This window comes from Nothobranchius furzeri, chromosome 3, assembly GCF_043380555.1.
Source record: "Nothobranchius furzeri strain GRZ-AD chromosome 3, NfurGRZ-RIMD1, whole genome shotgun sequence".
NCBI classification, from domain to species: domain Eukaryota; kingdom Metazoa; phylum Chordata; class Actinopteri; order Cyprinodontiformes; family Nothobranchiidae; genus Nothobranchius; species Nothobranchius furzeri.
The window spans coordinates 56,946,674-56,965,669 of record NC_091743.1 but is presented as its reverse complement, the minus strand read 5'-3'; the positions used below and the strand labels follow the sequence as shown (position 1 = coordinate 56,965,669).

The 18,996-nt window shown below is 48.4% G+C and overlaps 1 protein-coding gene across 1 annotated transcript in view; it reads left to right on the top strand.

The window, feature by feature from the left end:
- lrig1 (leucine-rich repeats and immunoglobulin-like domains 1) overlaps positions 1 to 18,996 on the top strand; it is a 29,809-nt gene extending 10,813 nt beyond the window's left edge. The window contains exons 2-18 of the mRNA XM_015959298.3: positions 2,300 to 2,371; positions 2,988 to 3,062; positions 8,225 to 8,362; positions 8,443 to 8,586; positions 9,306 to 9,449; positions 9,618 to 9,761; positions 10,992 to 11,135; positions 12,692 to 12,772; positions 14,139 to 14,210; positions 14,788 to 14,859; positions 15,257 to 15,420; positions 15,506 to 15,865; positions 16,120 to 16,401; positions 17,103 to 17,537; positions 17,616 to 17,750; positions 17,831 to 18,106; positions 18,595 to 18,996. Of these exons, the coding sequence (XP_015814784.1) occupies positions 2,300 to 2,371; positions 2,988 to 3,062; positions 8,225 to 8,362; positions 8,443 to 8,586; positions 9,306 to 9,449; positions 9,618 to 9,761; positions 10,992 to 11,135; positions 12,692 to 12,772; positions 14,139 to 14,210; positions 14,788 to 14,859; positions 15,257 to 15,420; positions 15,506 to 15,865; positions 16,120 to 16,401; positions 17,103 to 17,537; positions 17,616 to 17,750; positions 17,831 to 18,106; positions 18,595 to 18,767 (2,911 nt within the window). The 3' untranslated portion in view covers positions 18,768 to 18,996. The remainder of the gene's footprint in view (positions 1 to 2,299; positions 2,372 to 2,987; positions 3,063 to 8,224; positions 8,363 to 8,442; positions 8,587 to 9,305; positions 9,450 to 9,617; positions 9,762 to 10,991; positions 11,136 to 12,691; positions 12,773 to 14,138; positions 14,211 to 14,787; positions 14,860 to 15,256; positions 15,421 to 15,505; positions 15,866 to 16,119; positions 16,402 to 17,102; positions 17,538 to 17,615; positions 17,751 to 17,830; positions 18,107 to 18,594) is intronic.

Below are 18,996 nucleotides of genomic sequence, written 5' to 3'. Positions count from 1 at the left end.
TTCATCCAGGTGACTGTCAAACTATTTATTCTCTTAGGAACACACACCAATACACACCATACCACAACAGAACCTGGAGTTTAATTAAATAGGAATATTTATTTTGTCACGATTGCCACAAATCTAGCTATACACACCTAACTGCTCAGCTTTTTTAAAGATGGGATATGAAATGTCTGACGGGACATTTTAGGTGGGTTTTTTCTTTTGGCGTTTCGACATCGCCACCCTTCTGATGCAGTGACTCATTCTATAACTCTGATTCTGTCACTGCAAATTCTCAGAGGTGGTATGAGTGCAAGACCACTTTCAGATGGGATTAAACCACCCTCTCACACACACACACACACACACACACAGTTGTCGTCGTCGTCCCCCCACCCCAGTCTTTCTTTCAAGAAGACATGAGGAGAATGGGTCTTATCACATCTTCTGCAGTAGGTGTTAAAGGGCTGTGAACCTTATCTGATCTGGTCTGATAGCTAAGAGAATAAATCAGTCTGGATCATGTGGAGTTGTGTAAACAGTGCAGGTGACTCAGGAGAGAAGGCATACCTGCTTGCGTGTAAAAGACCAGTTTTGTTTGTTGCCTTGGCCTTTAGCACCAGTACAGCAGGTTTAGCTCCCAGATGCAGCTTTCTTTTTCTTATTTAGGTCATGACTGCTTTGGTTTTGGGCTCCTGTCTTTATTTAATGCCTTGTATCACAGGTGATTTCATTTTTTGTTGGTAGAAAAAATTCTGTTGAATTTTAAAGCTGCCTGTTAAAATCCAACTTCATCGTCGTGCCATTTTATTGATTGCTCTTCAAACGGAATCATTCTACTGAGTTAATCTCATTAGCGCTGTGTGTGTGTGTGTGTGTGTGTGTGTGTGTGTGTGTGTGTGTGTGTGTGTGTGTGTGTGTGTGTGTGTGTGTGTGTGTGTGTGTGTGTGTGTGTGTGTGTGTGTGTGTGTGTGTGTGTGTGTGTGTGTGTGTGTGTGTGTGTGTGTGTGTGTGTGTGTGTGTGTGTGTGTGTGTGTGTGTGTGTGTGTGTGTGTGTGTGTGTGTGTGCGTGCGTGCGTGCGTGCGTGCGTGCGTGCGTGTCTTCCTTCGGGCACTTCTATAAGGCAGTAATTTCCTCCTGTTGCAGGGCACAACAGTTCAGCCAGCTAAACCACAGCGAGAGGTGCCCCATCATCACCACATAGACACTGAAACACACCTCCTCGTTAGGCTTGTGCCTGGAGGGCAGACACATGCTCTGCTATTATCTTGTCACACACACACACACACGCGCACACACACACGTCAACAGAAAAAAACAGAGGAAAGAGGCTGTCATTATCTGCAATTGAGCTTAGAAGACTAGAAAGCGAAATCTGACAAGTCAGACTGCGAATAAGATTGATTGTTTAAAGAAACACTTCACACACCGTGTTATTATCCCACCCTCTGCACATTAGCTGTCTTAATATGTTCCTGCTTTGTCTAATTTGTAAGACATAAAGTAAATGCTGTCCTTTGCTGCTCTTACACACGGTGACACAAGTGGAGGAGGAATGTGTTGCATCAGGTAAATGTGTCCCCAGACTCAGAGAACAAGCATTCGTCCCTCGGCAGGCCTGTTAAACATTCCTTGCCTGTCTCTCACGTTTGGACAGAGCGACGTGAGAGCGGCTCCGCTGTAGGCTGCCTTTCACCCCGGCTAACTCCACCACACAAACACAAACAGCAGTGTCACTGCAGGCTCCCCTCTGCCAACATGCAGGCTGCATGCCAGCTACGCAGAAGGCCTGTGTGACCGAGGTGTCGTTTGTTTATGTTCATGTGGTGGAGATGGGTGGGTGGGGGGTGTCTCAATCTTAAATGGTTGTTAAGGGTTCCCCCACCGGACCCCCACCTTTTCACTTGTTGTTTGTCAGCGGTATCGCTACATCCCCAGACAAATCGCTCTGTAATCAGCCTCCGTACAAGTCAAGTGCCAGCTATTAAATACACCGTTAGCCTAAAGTGCAAATTGAGTGCTGCAGATGAACGGCTCGTGGGTTCTGTTTGGAAAGCGAGCCGGGAGAGAGGCTCTCAGTATTGACAGTATTGATCCTGGCCTAGCTTAAAGGCTGGCTGGATTTATGCACTGCAGCCTTTTCAGATGTGTGGATGCTGTTTGTCAAACTGGAGATCTAATCGTTGCCATTGATCAGAATCATTTTTACACTGGGGAGGGGGTTTGTTTATTTAAAAGGTTTGGAGTTTTTAAACATGCTAATGGGTGGTTTCCTTTTGATACTAACATATTTGTTTCTTTCATTTGTTTCAGAAATCTGGGCCACAATAAGCTGACGTCCATCAGCATGGAGGCTTTTGCCAGTCTTCGTAACCTGAGTGAATTGTAAGTAGCTTCAGAGAAAATGGCTCAAACAGTTTTTTTTTATTTTTATTTTAGTCCATTTTTGTCAAGTGTGAGAGGTTTGAGTCCAGAGCAGTATCTCCTCTGCTCTGTGTTGCCTTGAACTACATCCAATTAAGAATTAAGTGGTGGTTTTCTATATTAAGCCTTTCCTCCACCACCCGATACTGTGGCCAACGCTGGCCTTGTAAATATTTTATATGGTGAGGAGAGGGCCTGGCCTTGTGTCACTCAGCACTGGCATACAGGACACACACACATACAGGCAGAGGCTAACTGATAATACACACACTGGTGACATCTTTGACAGGCCAGCCCACCAGTCATACGCTCCTGGACATCTGTTTTACTCCTATGTTATTTTTGGTTTTTACAAGGATGACTTGCCACTTGCTCTGCGGCAGACGTGACAAGTTGTATTTGAAATCCTTTGATTTATGCACAGATTGAATTCAGCTTCATGTGTTTGTGATAAGAAGAACAAGGTTCCTTTAAATTTTTTAGAACCTTTCAGATATCAGGTCACCATTCCTCCAAACACCACCTAACACTTCCGTGTGTTTCTCTTGTTCTCTGACCTGCTGTTTGTCACTTGCAGGCGTCTGGATCACAATGAGCTGACCTCCATACCAGATTTAGGGCAAGCTGCTTCCAAAGTGGTGTCCCTCTACTTGTGAGTATTTCTTAGCCTCTTTCAGAGATTCTGTTACTGTGTTAATGGACTTCTGTCCTGGCTAACGGTGGCGTTAGCTGGTTATGCATCTACAGCAAGTGATGCTGCCTGTGTGGAGCTGGGTTGTTCCCAGTTGTGAAACGGTGCCTGTGGGGACTGCCTGCACCAACATCTCAGTGGAGATTTACAGCCGTATTTGGGAAGGGCGTGTGCTTGTGTGTGTCACAAATGTGAGCTTAGCAATCCATCAGCACTCCAGCTTATTTTTTATTGTAATAAAAAAAGTTGAAACGGTGAAGTTACTTCAATTTATGCAGGTTAACTTTGGAGGAGCGTTTGAATCCTAAGATGTGCTGAAATATTTCTGCTATGGCTTAAGATGTCTTAAATAATCCAGACCAGCTGTGTCTCATCATCTTCAGGCATATAGACGTTTAGGCCGTATGAAAACATTTATCTAAACGAAAGGGGTAAAAAAGTAGCACTCATAAATGTTCTTCAGTGTATTTCTCATCCAGTGCTACACGTTAGCTTTACTGTATATTTAGTTTCACACCTTGCCTGCCTGTGTGATAGTAAAGTGTACAGCTGCTGCTGCGTGTCATGTTTGGTCATCATCGTATCGTTTTCAGCGGTGAGCTTTGTGGTAGTCACACTCCAGCCTCTCCCTGGTGTGTCATCTGCCTGCTTCTCAGAACTCATGGTGATGCACTAATGTGGTCAGAATATTTCTGTATGCTGTAGACGGCAAAAATGCAAGGGTTGATGGTTGATCATGCAATTCGTGCAATCCTAATTTGGTTTTGCTTTTATTGTGTGATTTGATATTTCTGTCCATCTAAATCAGTATAATTTAAGTTTCTGCTGCTCAAAAACCAACAGGGAGCAAGTTCACCTTTACTCTCCCACAGACTGTGGAAAGTGGACGACCCTCCAACAGATCAGGCTGTCTTTTTTTGGCCTGACTTGAAGCCTGTTGCTAGGGAGGAAAGCCTGCTGTCCTGATGGGAGTGGAGGCTGGAGGGAGGGTCGGATTTTTACAAAGCTACGCAGCTGAAGTGACAGCCCGCTGAAGCACTTGCAGCTGCAGCTGTCAGTCACATGGCTTACAGTAAAACTGGTAACAGCGAGTAAGGGAGGAAGGATGAGAAAACGGGGAGGGAGTCATGCATAAAAGATCTGAACGGGGTCAGATCAGGATGACATCACTGGTTGTGGAAGGAGGTACGATTAAGGGAGCGTTGTAGGAAGTAGCGCGGTAAGGATGGTACCGAGAGCTGGAGTGAAGAAGGAGTTAAAAGTAGATCCATCACAGTTGCCAACCAGTAAGCCTGCTGGAGTGTTTCTGTATGCACTGGCAGAGGCAACACTGTCCCAGTGCCACTGGTTAGAGATCGTCTGGAATGTCGTCTGACAGCAAGTTTGTGTGAGACAGTGGCTAACACACACACACACACACACACACACACACACACACACACACACACACACACACACACACACACACACACACACACACACACACACACACACACACACAAATGAACAGAGATTTCCATCTTCTGGCGCTCATCAAACAGTAAATTTTTTCTAACAAATTTTTCTATGTGGCTGCTACTGTCTGAGAGTCGGGCTGCACCTGAGTGTGTGTGATAGGTAGTCTGTGTTTACATGAGCTGATTAACCAGCTCTATCGGTCATTTCCACCGGACGACCACACTGTCTCTGCACGAATATCAAACTGTCTCTCTGACATATCAAAATGGATGAAATCCCACCATCTCCAACTCAACCTCTCTAAAACTGATCTACTTGTCATCCCAGCAAAACCATCCATACAGCACAATATCTCAATCCAAAATGACTTCCTATCTCTGGCTCCTTCAAAGGCAGTTTGAAATCTGGGTGTTGTGATTGATGAACACCTGACCTTTAAAGATCATGTTGCCTCTGTTGCTCGTTCATGCCGCTTTGCGCTGTATAACATACAAAAGATCAGACCATACCTAACACAACATGCCACCCAGCTCCTGGTGCAATCTACTGTCATCTCCCGCCTCGATTACTGCAATGCCCTTCTAACTGGTCTTCCAGCCTGTACTGTGAGACCTCTTCAAATGGTCCAGAACGCAGCGGCGCGTCTGGTCTTCAATCACACACACACACCCTAACCCTAACCCTAACCCCTCTGTTCATTGAGCTCAACCCTAACCCCTCTGTTCATTGAGCTCCACTGGCTACCGCTAGCAGCACGCATCAAATTCAAATTGCTAACACTAGCATACAAAGTCCGAATGGTACGGCTCCCATCTACCTGAATCCTCTTGCAAAGGCTTACGTCTCGGCCCGGCCGCTCCGGTCATCACAGGATTGTCGGCTAGCAGTGCCTACACCACGCTCAGGACAATCCAGACTCTTCTCATGCATCATTCCACAAATGTGGAATGACCTACCACGCACTACCAGAGCAGCGGCTTCTTTTTCGACTTTCAAGAAACTCCTGAAGACCCTGCTCTTCAGGGAGCATCTTCTAAACTAGCACCCTCCCTGCACCCATCCCCTTCTCTACTGTCCACTCCTTGTTCCCTCCTCTCCATGATTCATCATGCTGCCTCACTGCCACCTACGACTGACTGGAAATTGTTTGTTGTTGTTGTTATAGTTGTTGTTAGCCTCAAGGGCAACATGCCGATTATCACTTGTAAGTCGCTTTGGACAAAAGCGTCTGCTAAATACATAAACATAACCAGGGATTTTAGTTGGGCTCCTTTCAAATGTACAGGAGCAATGGAAGGATGGGAGTTTGTACCAGCTTTCAAAAGCTGTTGAAGTAGCTGAATCACACGTTCCCACCCTCCTAAGAGGTCAGGCCATTTATTAGTAACTGTCCTTATTTTTCCTTAGAAAGGACTACTGAAGAAATCAACTCCATTAGAGTAAACGGCTCAACAGTTTGTTTAAGCGACGAGGAGCCATCCAAACACCATATGCCCAGCTCCCACAGTCGCACAATGTCACTGGCAGACCTGCGGAGGTCCTGCGGGCTCCCAGAATGCCACAGCAGGATGGCACAAAAGAAAGAAACAACAAAACGTTCTAAAAACACGGTGTCAGGGTGACAGCAGAGCAGCACAAATTTTCCCATTGTACTCGTCTGCCGCCCGGTCAGCATCAAAGGGGTCTTTTTAAAACAGCTCTGGATAAAACTCAAACGGCCCAATGGATGATCTGGTTTTCTTTTATTCTCCTTTTGTCCTGGTCGCCAGCATCAAACAGAAAGAGACGTTGGGGACATTCCACCTTAAGGATGACATTGGAAACGGGGGAATGACCTTGCTAGTGTAAACACCCCCCTGGTGCACTTTCCATACATCAAAAGAAGTGTCAAAATGAGCCAGGCTAATCGGATGGTCAGTGGGGCAGGGTAATGAGATTTAGAATTAAGTGGAATCAAGCCGAATGAGGCCCCCGCACATCAAAGACAACAAGAGCCAACCAAGCTCGTCTCTACCGAGTGTGTCATCGGCCGGCCGCATGATAATCACTGTTTATAAACGCTGAGATTGTGTATGTGGACTTCAAACGCGTTCAGCGCTGAGGTTTTTTATCCGTCTGTAGCACGCCACTGGGATCTGGCTGTGAGGGGGCATGTGGTTAATGTGGAGAAAGAGTTAGCAGCGAATTGCTTCTCCCACAAGTTTGAGTCCGATCTGTTTTTCCCACCAAAAGGTCACCAGCTGTTGACCCCACCTCACCCCTTAATCCCACCCCATCCTTCTTTTTTCTCCTCCCTCCCTCCCTCCCTCCCTCTCTCCCCTTCTTCCTTTGCTCCTTTTGCTCACTGTAGCTGCTGCCTGTTGCTCTGTCGTGTGTGTGTGTGTGTGTGTGTGTGTGTGTGTGTGTGTGTGTGTGTGTGTGTGTGCGCGCGCGCGCACTCATCCTCAACCATTTCTACCACTGTTTATTCAGGTGGGCCACTGTGGTGTAACCCCTCCCCCTGTCAGACACCCGTGTGTGTGTGTGTGTCTCAGATGGCTTAAAGCCAAAACGGAAGTGGGGACTGACCTTTTTTCATGAGTTTGGCCAGTGGAACACCTGCTCTTCCTCTTCTCTTTTTATCACACACACACACACACACACACACACACACACACGCCCTGTGAAGAGTTACATTTTCAGATCTGTCTCACTCTGAGTAGTTTGACTCTCACCGTCGCTGTTCACATTTTGGTCGGACACCAGTTGAATTTATTAAGACCTTCCAGCACAAGTGTTTTATTTTATCAGCACTGGAAGATTTCCTGTTTCCTAAATACATTTGTTTCAAAAGGAAATGGCAAACTGATCCTAACAAGATAGAATGTCTAAAGTGAACATGTGTACTTTGAGGGCAGAAAACAAATATAATTTTTTATTTATTAATTTTTTTCATCCTGCCTTTAGCTTTTTCGCGGTACTTTTTATTTCAGCATAAGAGACAAGAGGTTGATGACACTGGCTGGGTCCAGGAAAAGGTCGTTCAGATCCGAGCATGGAACTTTCTTCTCTGACTAGTTGTAGGCTGTAAAAGAAGCCATCGTCTTATTTTAGTCATTTGGATTTTTGGGGGTTTTCAAAGCAAATTTTATTTATTGTAATAATCCCACTTCATTTGACAATCAACACTAAATTGGCCCAACACGGCTCACCTCGCCTCGCCTGACAAAACAAAGTCCAGACAGAAACGTTACTGGTGTCTAAAGCCTGTTTTTCAGATCAGCTTGACAGGAAGTGATTTTTTTCCCTCTGTTTTCACATCAGTTGCATCTTTTCTAGATGTTTTACATTTGTTTTTGTAGTTTGTTCTTGTAGTTGTTGATAAAGGACGGTGCTTTTTAGAAACACGCAGCTGTCAGTCCGTTCCGTCACAAATTCAGCCTTAATCCTTGGAGTTGTTTACAGAAAGCCAGCTTCTGTTTGGAAACTCTCAAAGGATGCAGCGTGTGGCGGATGGAGACCACTTTGTTCTGTGTACTCTGCTCTCTCTGCGCCTGAGTGGGCTTAGAGAACCCAGGAGGATTCATCTGCCCCCCCCCCCTACTTTGATTTATGCAGCACACAAACACCTACCAGGGTAGGAGCTGATCACACCTAATGTTGTGTGTGTGATCTTTGTTTTCCAGACATCATAATAAGATCCGGAGTATAGATGGCCAGCGGACGAGGGAGCTGGTCTCTTTGGAAACCCTGGACCTAAGTAATAATGACATCACTGAGCTACGAGGACACTGTTTTCCTGCGGGGCTTCGAATCCGAGACCTGTAAGTATCTAAGGAGGTTTGGAAACGGAAGTGTTTTTCATCAACGTGTTTGAGGTTTTGATGTGACTCTGTGTGTTCAGGTATCTTAGCAACAACAAGATCCGTATGCTGGATGTGGGAGCTCTGGATCATCTGGCCTCAACCCTACAGATCCTGAGACTGAGCCGAAACCGCATCAGCCAGATCCCCATTCGGGCCTTCCAGCTTCCAAGGCTCACCCAGCTGTGAGTTCCTCCGTGTGTCTGCAGAGTTTATCTATGACATTTATGTTTGGGTTGAAAAGTCCTCTGTCCTTTGGAGGTCTAGACGCGTTAAAAGATTTCAGAGTTTTTAGGTGCTATTGCGCTGTGTGTGTGTTTAACATTTTGAACGCTGTTAGTGTGAGCTCTACCTCCAGGGGTGGATAAGATCTGACAAGGTAAACACCAGAGTCATATTATTAGTGATTTATTGCCATCTTCCATCTCCCCAAAGTGGTTTGTTCTATCCCCACATCATGCTCCATTATCTTCGTCAAACTTCCCTCCAGCACAAAAGTGAGGCCATTTGTAGATCAACACCTCCGCCTGGTATGGCAAAGCCATTCGAGTAATGGAAGCCCCCCCCTCCCAGCGCTTTTGTTGAGCAGGTGGTTCTGGTGACACTGTATCTTCACAGGATAGCGGGGATGCACGTTGGGCACAAATAACCTGTATGGATGTTTATCTTTGTGAGCCATGGGGGGGGGGGGGGGGTGGATTTACAACCTTTAAACACACACGCACACACACTCCCTCTCAGCACCTGTACAGCTCATTGTTGGATATGTAGCCGAGTGGTTCAACTTACGATTTCAGAACAAAGACAGGACCTCCTAGAGGAACACGAGGTCCCAGCTGCTCTGCTTCTGCTCTGTGATCTCCATCCATGTTGTGGGCCTTAGATTCTGTGTTTGACTCCACAGCGAGCTGAGCCGGAACCGAATCCATCAGATTGAGGGTCTGACCTTTCAGGGTTTGTCCAGTTTGGAGGTGCTGAAACTGCAGAGGAACAGCATCAGCAAACTGACGGATGGAGCCTTCTGGGACCTCTCCAAGATGAAAGTCCTGTATGTAAAAGCACGAGCTCCTGAGTTAGCGCTATAAGTCAAATGTGTGTGGGCACTTCTGCTCACAATCTCATAGTATTTTTGCAGTAATGGTCACAAAAGGCATTCAGAAGTATGCCGTGTGTGTTTTACCTGAAACTGTTGCTGAACCACCTTCCTGTCCTGCAGACACCTGGAGTACAACAACCTGACGGAGGTGAACAGTGGCTCCCTGTATGGCCTGAGCTCTCTTATGCAGCTGTTCCTCAGTAACAACTCAATATCCCACATCAACCCTGATGGATGGAAGTTCTGCCAGAAGCTAAAGGAACTGTGAGTACCAGCATGTAAATGAGCCCCAGCAGCAAATCTGTCACCAGAGTGGTTTAAGTTACTTAAACTTAGGAGTTTGAGTTTAACTTTCAAGGATCCTGCCGTTTCCTTCCCGTCCTGTGTGAGAACCCAGCAGCCTTCCTCAGGGTTAAGTGACATTTTGCTTTAACGCTCCGTGAGCTTTGGTTTTCCCAGGATAAGCCTGTTTATCCCATAATTAGAGCCAGGCTCAATGGCACACAAGCCCTCCAACAAGAGTTTTTGTGCTGGGTTCTGAAGCGAGGGGTTTTGGCTAACCGGCGTATAATCCTCTCTTGTTTGTGTTGTGATAATTACACTCCAGGATCACCTTCACCGCTTTTGTCTACCAAGTTATTATCTGAAAGTCTCTCCGGTGCTGTTGGCGTGAGTGTTGTAATGCTGCTTTAAAGTGCTTCACTCAGCTCAGGCGTCGCTTATGCAGATGCAGCGCGGCTCTTTGTGGCGCCTGTGCTTGTTTACGTGCAACAATCTGACGGGATTAAGTGCTGGATGGTGTACACTCGAGTTTGCTCTGTGTATCTCAGCGCTGCTTCCTGTGTGCACATCTTATGAATGGCAGATTGCTCCCTGCACCGCCCCGGTTACTGGGTTTTTATTATCTGGTTATGATGACCCACACGGCTGATAGAAGTGAGTGGTCTTTATGAGGAGCCTGTTATTGCATTCCCAATGTGCCTGGCTGAGCTGGTCATGGGGGGGGGTGGGGGGGATCTCTGCACACCCACGACCGCTCAAGCAGACCTGAAGGCCGTCCACAGAGTCAGAGGGGGCAATAAAATACATAATACTGATCATTATTCAGGAGTCATTGTGTAAAAGCACTAAGTAAAAGTTCTTGTCGGCTCTTGTTTGTATGTGTCGTGTTGGTTTTACATCCCATCTGTGTAACTGAGGTTTACCACAGGCCAAAGTAGGTTAATAAAGAGGAGATAACAGACATGTAGAATCCCAACCCAGAATATTTATTCCCTGGTCAGTAATCAAGATTGGTGGTGCTGAGAGGTCTGCTAAAACAGTTATGTTAACATCTTGTAATGGGGAATAGGACACAGTGGAAAAAGACATCATGGAGTCGCAGGATGATTCTGAATCAACCGTGAAATCTGAGTTTAACGATGTTTCAAGCTGTCGTCTTCATCCAGACCTCACAGCAAACCTGTCTCTGTCTGTGTGTCCGTTTCTCTCCAGGAATCTGTCACACAACAACTTGACTCGTCTGGATGAGGGAAGCCTGGCTGTCCTGGGGGATCTCCACATTCTCCGGCTGGGACACAACTCCATCAGCCACATCAACGAGGGAGCTTTCAGGGGCCTCAAGGCCCTGCGCGTCCTGTAAGTACACCACCTCAAGCACCATTACCAAGCCCTGAAACGACCCCTGACCAGCCGCTTATTAAAGTTTTGGTCCCGCTCTGGGGAGCAGTGAAAGCTGAGCTGTTTCATATTGGTGTTGCCTGTGTGATATCTGATCTTTCAGCTCAGGTATCCACTCCAGTTGACTTTACAAAGTGGGGCTTATTTACACTTCAGCATCTTACTTGCATCCATTACTTTTACTTGGTGATTTTAATGTGTGTTTTAAACTTTGAGCCTTTAGTTTAATTTTGCATCCGGACCAGCTTGGACCTGAAAGCCTTTCGTGTTGCCTGGATTTCTGAAATGATCCCCCTTTAAAAGCCGAAGAAAGACAGAGAATTCTTTTCCTTCCATCTTTTGCACAAAAGACAAAAGTAAAGAAAAGGAAAGAAGCAAAGAAGAAAAGTCTTTGGCTAAATCTATCAGGTGGACTTGGGGGTCTTGGCTCCTCTACGTCCCAGAGCTCCTTTCAGCTGCACACAGGTCTACTGTTCCTCAGCAGGAAGACCGGGTGCTAGTCTTGGAAAATGTGTCACGTTTGCCTCACCGTTGCAGTTCTTTGAAATGTTTTTTCTTTTCTTGTTAAACTTCCACCTTCTGTCTTTCAACGCAGGCCTAATCTAATCAGTGGAGGGGAGGCTGGGTGTAGGCAGGGCCCTGAAAAGAAGCTGGGGGAGCTTTAATTGGGCCTACGCTGCTAGTTGTGCTGGCATGGGGCTGGAGTCTGCATCAGGGTGTGAAGGCTCCAAACAAGTCAGCCTGCCCTCTAATTCGGCCACGGGGGTCGTTGGCTCATCGGGGCCCCTTTTTGCCAGGCTCTCTGCTCCATGGCCCCCACCCCTGGCTTTGCTTTAACAAGGCAACAGCCATTCACATCCAGCCAGCCAGAAAGAGTAGGAAATTGGCAGCCCCAGTCGAGTCCAACTAAGACAGCAGCCAGAGGAGACTGAAAAGAACCAGGAGATAAAAGATGTTGGGGGGGGGGGGGGGGTATATAGCTGCCCATCAACCTCAAAGCCCTTCTTCAAGTTTGGAAAACAAGTCTTTCAGTGGTTCAGAGCTGTTTTCTAGCTGTCTGATGGCTGATTTCTCTGCTGCTGGCTGGAGAAGCTTCTCTTTCCTTTTCTCCACTGATTCTATTCTCTCTCCGTCCAGCCAGAGCTAAGCTTCGGCCCCTAACCCCATTAGGAGTCTTGGACGTATCATACCTGCCTCAGTCATTCCCGACTGTTTGGTCTCTCACAAGGCATTGTCCTCTGGCCTGTCCCTCCATGCTGTCATGAATTAAACATGTTCCCCCGCTCTGCCTCGACACACACGCTCTCATCCTCACATGATCACTCATCTCTGAGGAAGGACTGCGCTTGGTTGGCAGAGCAGAGCAGCAAAAGGGTCTCCTAAGGCCTGGTGCAGAGAGAAGGGGGAGGATGGCGGTGGCGGAGACTTCCAGAACAACCTCAGTGATAACAGACTGCTCATCTCCTTTGGCCCGCCGTCGTTCTCATCCCCCTCTTTTCTCTCCTTCTCTACAGGGAGCTGGACCGTAACGACATCTCAGGGACAATAGAAGACACCAATGGGGCCTTCTCTGGATTGGACAAACTCAACAAGCTGTAAGTTTCCTCCTCCTCTTTCCCTCCATTGTCCCCTCCTTTTCATTCCTTTGTCACAACCCTCCTCTGATTCTGGGATTCTCTCAGCTCTTCAAAAATGTGAAGTTTTCACAAATGTCTGGGAAAGTTTCCATTCAAGTCCAGATTCACTCTCTGTTGCCAATAAAGCCTTCCGGATGAACAGTTCAGATCCGTTCAGAGCTGGAAAGCGTTCGCTCGTCATCATTTAGCCAGCCTCGTTTTGTTAGACTTTTCAGCAAGTTATGTTTCATGAACTTTTTGTGACAACTTGAGCTGTCCAGACACTTTTAACACACTAATCAGAGGAAGTTAGCGAGTTGCGAAATTGCAGCGGGCGTGAAGTTTCTGGCAACAAGCGGCAAATCGTCAACCTGCAGGACGAAAAGATGATGTCCAGCCAAGATGGTTCCCAGTGTGAGCAGTGCTGAGAGAATGAGCCAGAGAATGAGAGGGAGAGGAGGCTTTTCTTCTCGCTGGCAGGGGTTCACTCCCCAATAGGCTTATTTCTATTCCTGCTCCTTTCTAGTTCCCTCGTTCCCACTGTCCGTTGTAAGGAACTGAGAGAGGGTGAAATTGAGGGCTGTATTCAGTCATCAAACATCAAACGCCTCTCTTGCCCCGCCCTCTGACCCTTCCCTCTTTTGTCATGGCGCTGGCGGAAGCAGCCCACTATCCCAAAGCTGTCGAAGTTGAGCCATGGGAAAAGAAATTTAGGAAAGCAAAAAAACCCGAGAGGACATCAAAGTGTCCGCCTCGTTTTTAATATATAAGCAGCTTATCAATGCAGCCATGAAGGACGGAGGAGCAGATTTTATTCAGTTGTTTAATTAAATTCCTTCAAAACGGCAGTCCCAGAGCAGCTGGCTCGTCAGGACCGGTTATTTTATCTGTGGGTGAGTCTGAACACCGGGGTTCTGATCAGGAGCCTCCCAGCTGTAGCTCCTCTTCCTGTGATGTGGTGAAAGCTTCAACAGCAACAAGGAGCGGGCGGAGGAAGGGATTAGAGCCCCCGATCAGACGGAAAAACAGCTCACTTCTTCACCTGACACACACACGCACGCACGCACGCACACACGCACGCACGCACGCACACACACACACACACACACACACACTCATGCCTGGTCATTGCTATTAAACTCTAATAAAGATAAAAGTGGTCTTTGAAGACCCCAGGTGCCCCTCCACCCCTCCTGCCTACCCCCTCGTTTCCCCCCTGGCTAATCGCCACACAGTTCAGATTTCCAATACTCCAATCCTGCACCTCTTATCAGATTCAGCCTCTCTAATTGTGCTCCTCTCCCTGTGTTGCTCTCCTCTCACCCCTCATGTTCTGGAACGGCAGGACTCTGTTTGGAAACAAGATCAAATCGGTCGCCAAGAAAGCCTTCACTGGCCTGGAGACCCTCGAACACCTGTGAGTATCCCACAAGAGACAGACGGGGGGGGGGTAAAAGGGAAAAGGGAGGAGGTGAGATTGCCAAAAGTAACTGGCAGAGGGGAGGCTGCTAGCAATTTAATAGTGTCGTTGTAAAAGGAGAAGAGGCTTTTGCACCGAGCGCCCAGCTGCCTCTCACTCGTTAGCCTAGCACCGTCTCAAATACGACCTTTTCTTCTTTTCCCTCTTCCTGCCTCGGAACAGGAAAGTTATTGAACATGTGGTGAGTTTGGTTTGAGAAACACAATTCCTCTAAGCTGTTTCACAGATCGTCAGTTAGACGAGCCCAGAAACGGAGCTGCTGCTGCAGAATCGTGTGTGTGTGTGTGTGTGTGTGTGTGTGTGTGTGTGTGTGTGTGTGTGTGTGTGTGTGTGTGTGTGTGTGTGTGTGTGTGTGTGTGTGTGTGTGTGTGTGTGTGTGTGTGTGTGTGTGTGTGTGTGTGTGTGTGTGTGTGTGTGTGTGTGTGTGTGTGTGTGTGTGTGTGTGTGTGTGTGTGTGTGTGTGTGTGTGTGTGTGTTTCGTGCAGTTAATGAGTTGATTTCTGTTGGCCAACAGGAATTTGGGGGAGAATGCCATCCGTTCCATCCAGCCCGATACCTTCGGTAGGATGAGGCACCTGAGAAGCCTGTGAGTACTCCTGATGGATCCAAACTGAGTTCATGTGTCAAAAGTTAAACGTTTGGGTTTGATGAACACCAAAAAGATTATTTCTGCTCCTTCCATCGCTCAGTGATCACAATTTCGTACGGTTTCTTGTGCGTGTTCATTTAGCACAAAATCCCTTGAAGCACAGATTTGAATAAAAATTTCAGGAAGTAACCATTTGGATGTCGTTGGGATTCACCCAATTAAAGATGGTGTCACAGCTAATCAACTGTAGCTAACACAAGAATCAGATTTTGAGATTAAAATGAGAGTATTTGAGATTTGACACCAGATTTTTAGGCCTTTTTAATGCAGCTTTTGGTTATGTTCAGATATTGAGTTAGCTGCAGTTAGAAGTGACTCCGTGTCCTCTCCTCAGTCTCCTTCAGAGCAGCAGTTTCCTGTGTGACTGCCAGCTCCAGTGGCTGCCCAGCTGGCTGGTGTCACGGGGTCTGCAGGGCGGTGTGAACGCCACCTGTGCCCACCCTGTGAGCCTACAGGGAACCAGCATCTTTGACGCTCCAGCCAGCAGCTTCCTGTGTGGTGAGTTGTTTTCCTAAATTGTGTAGAAATTTTCCCGCCTTTTGTTCCCACTAACGTCTCCGTTTCTCCCCCTCCACCCACCCAGATGACCTCCCCAAGCCCCAGATCATTGTTCAGCCCGAGAACACAGCCACCATCCTCGGTAGTGACATGCGTCTCACCTGCACGGCCGCGAGCAGCAGCTCCTCCCCCATGACTTTTGCCTGGCGTAAAGACCAGGAGCTGCTTCGTCAGGCTGAGATGGAAAACTACGCCCATATGCACGCGCACCACCAAAGTGCTACATCTGATGCGCCTGCAGCTGGAGGAAGAGGCAGAGTGACGGAGTACACAACAATCCTGCACCTGCGGCGTGTCACCTTTGACCACGAGGGACGATACCAGTGCATCATCAGCAACCACTTTGGCTCCACCTACTCCAATAAGGCCCACGTCATTGTTAACGGTGTGTTGTTGTGTACGCAGCAGAACAAATGTCAGATAGAAAAGAACACTTAGTTCCTCCCAGAAACCTGACTCAGATCTGAACAGAGTTATTGAGTAAATATCTGTTCAGATGTTTCCAGCTGAATCTGAGCTGAGGGAGAACGAAACGAGCAGCCCTGTAATCCCCAACATCTGTTGTTGAGGAAAAACATGAGAACATTTTTGTAAAGATGATGCTCCGCATGTTAAAGATGTCTGCTCACATGTCCACAGAGATGCCGTTCTTCATGAAGACTCCCAGGGACAGCACCATCCGAATGGGCCACACCGCCAAGTTGGAGTGTGCTGCCAAAGGCCATCCCGCCCCTCAGATCGCCTGGCAGAAGGACGGCGGCACAGACTTCCCCGCTGCCCGCGATCGCCGAATGCACGTCATGCCCGATGACGACGTGTTCTTCATCATGGACGTCAAGCCGGAGGACATGGGGGTGTACAGCTGCACCGCCAAGAACACGGCGGGCATCGTCTCCGCCAACGCCACCCTCACCGTGCTGGGTAAGAGCTGGGAATTTAGTTCTGCATGACGCTGATGGTATTCCCACAGCCGGATTCTAAATAGCCGAGCACTCAGTTGGGAATTGGTCAGCCTGGAGCTGCAGAATGAGAAGCTTTATATTTTTATTTTCTCTGCAGCTGCGGCCATGCTGCAGGTCAGGGGTCAGAGGTCACATCAGGGGTCAATGAGGGGATGGTGGGGGAGAAAGGGAGACGCACAGAGGGGTGTTTGTTAGGCATTCCCACCCTTCCTTCTCTGCTCTTGGTGGGAGGGACAGTGATGGCCGCTTTGCTCCAGGCCACAGTGCTCCCAGTTTATTAGTCGTTTTACACAGTTAAGTCAAACCAGCTCACATCACCATCTGTAACCGCACACGCACACGCACGCACACACACACACACACACACACACACACACACACACACACGGAAAGCTGCTGAAGGAAACACTGACAACATTGTTCCAAAGACGATTCTGTCCCGCGGGAAATCTTGTTAGTGTGTTGTGATAAAAAGTTAACTGATGTCAGAGTTTATCAGCATTCCAGATGTGACATCAGATAGACGAGTGTTCTTGCGACACACACATCTTACTGGTTTTGACATAAATCTGTCCTGGGAGTGTAAGGCTGAAACTTGGGATTGGTTATCAGGACAGTAAATGAAGGTTTTTCTCATGAAATGATCTGATGTCACCATAGAAACGCCACACCTGGCCCAGGATCTGAAGGACCACAGCGTGGTGGTGGGAGACACTGTGGCCCTTCAGTGTAAAGCCCTCGGCAGCCCACCTCCTCGCATTACCTGGTTACAAAACGACCAGCCGCTGCGTCCGTCTGACAGGCATCACTTCACCCCGGGGAACCAGCTGCTGGTCATTGGCTCCGCCTCCTTGGAGGACGCAGGCCGCTACACCTGCCTGATGTCTAACACCCTGGGCACGAAGCGTGCCCACAGCCAGCTGATTGTGACCCAACACAGGAGCAGCTGTGCATCTCCAGCAGGTCTGAGCACGTTCATCATAGGCATCATCGTCATCGCCGTGGTTACGAGCATCGTGGCGACTTCTCTGGTGTGGGTGTGCATCATCTACCAGACCAGGAAGAAGAGCGAGGAGGGCAGTGTTACCAACACAGGTGAGCTTAGACCCACTCCACACCTAAAGGTTAGCGTCACCGTCTGTACGTGATCTGATTCTAGCGTGTCTGTCCCAGATGAGACCATCATCCCTCCAGATGTCCCCAGCTACCTGTCCTCGCAGGGGACGCTGTCTGAGCGACAGGATGCGTGTATACGTGTGGACGCTGGAGGTGGACCTCACCCTAATGGACATGTTGCTGACACCACAGGTATCTGCTGCTCTCTACGTGGTTTTCAGAAACGCCCAAACCCCGCCCCTGATTAACGGCGTGATTTCCTCCCCCTCCAGGTTTTCATGAGGCGGTGGTGTGCACAGACTGCATGGAGGGCAGCAACATTTACCCCAAACAGCCCGACTACCTGGCCCACGGGCTCAGTCCTGTTGTAGTGGCGGACTACCAGCAGCAGCTTGCCCCCCCACCTTACTCCCACTGTCACCCAGAAGAGCTGCACGAAGCACCCCCCCACTGCAACGGATCTCCACACGGAATCCGGAAGGACAGCCACGGATCCACGTTCCCCAAAACCCACATCTCAGTCCAGCTGAGCCAAGACGACAGAACAGGTAGGATGATTTGTGAAACGGGCTTTTATGAGTTGGGAGGAAGTCAGCAGTGCTCGGGTCCTGAGCAAATGCTTACAGGCTTCAGCCATAAATCCAGAACACTTCTTAAAGCCTGGCGCTCCCGCAGGACTGTCACCGGGATCAGGTGCTTCCATAAGAAATGAAGAGCAGTTTAGAAGTCCTTGTCAAAGCAGCGTGGCGGCTGATGATCATTGTTGCACGCCCAGAGCCCTTCAGGATATCTCTAAACCCGCGGAGACGCAGCCGTCTCTCTGCTGCCAAACTCCTGCAGAAACACGTCCAGGCCCGCTCCAGGATTTAGTTTCTCTGGCGTCTGAATAGCAACTCTCACCTCCACATGTCAACACAAATCCACACGCACATTCCGCTGCCTCGCTTTCCCAAAACTGGATGCATATTTGTCAATATCCTTGTCACATGGTTATGTCTGCCTTTTTGACCCCTCCCCCCTTGTCTTTGTTCACCAGGGAGCAGAGTGGGACACACGCAGGACTCCTTCCATAAACCGGTGAAGCTGACGAGCCCCAGACGTGTGGACGAGGACTGTGAACCTGAGCTCAGACAGACTCTGCTGTCCAATGGACACGCCCTCAGGGCCTCTCAGACTGAGAGCGCCCCTCTGAGGAGAGCCAGCGACTAGCAAATCCAGCTCAACACGTGAACTTTTCTAAAGATTTTCTTTGCACTGGTAAATGAACTGCTACCTCATATCGAGGGGAATGGTCTCGGGCTTCCTGGATACGGACTGACGGGGAGCGCCGAGCAGAAAGGGGAGAATGCGGCAGGAGCGTCCGGAGTTTGAAGGCGGAGCTTTTGTGGGTGGCGTCCCATCTGAGCGTATCAGTTGTATATAGTTTAAAACCTTCCTT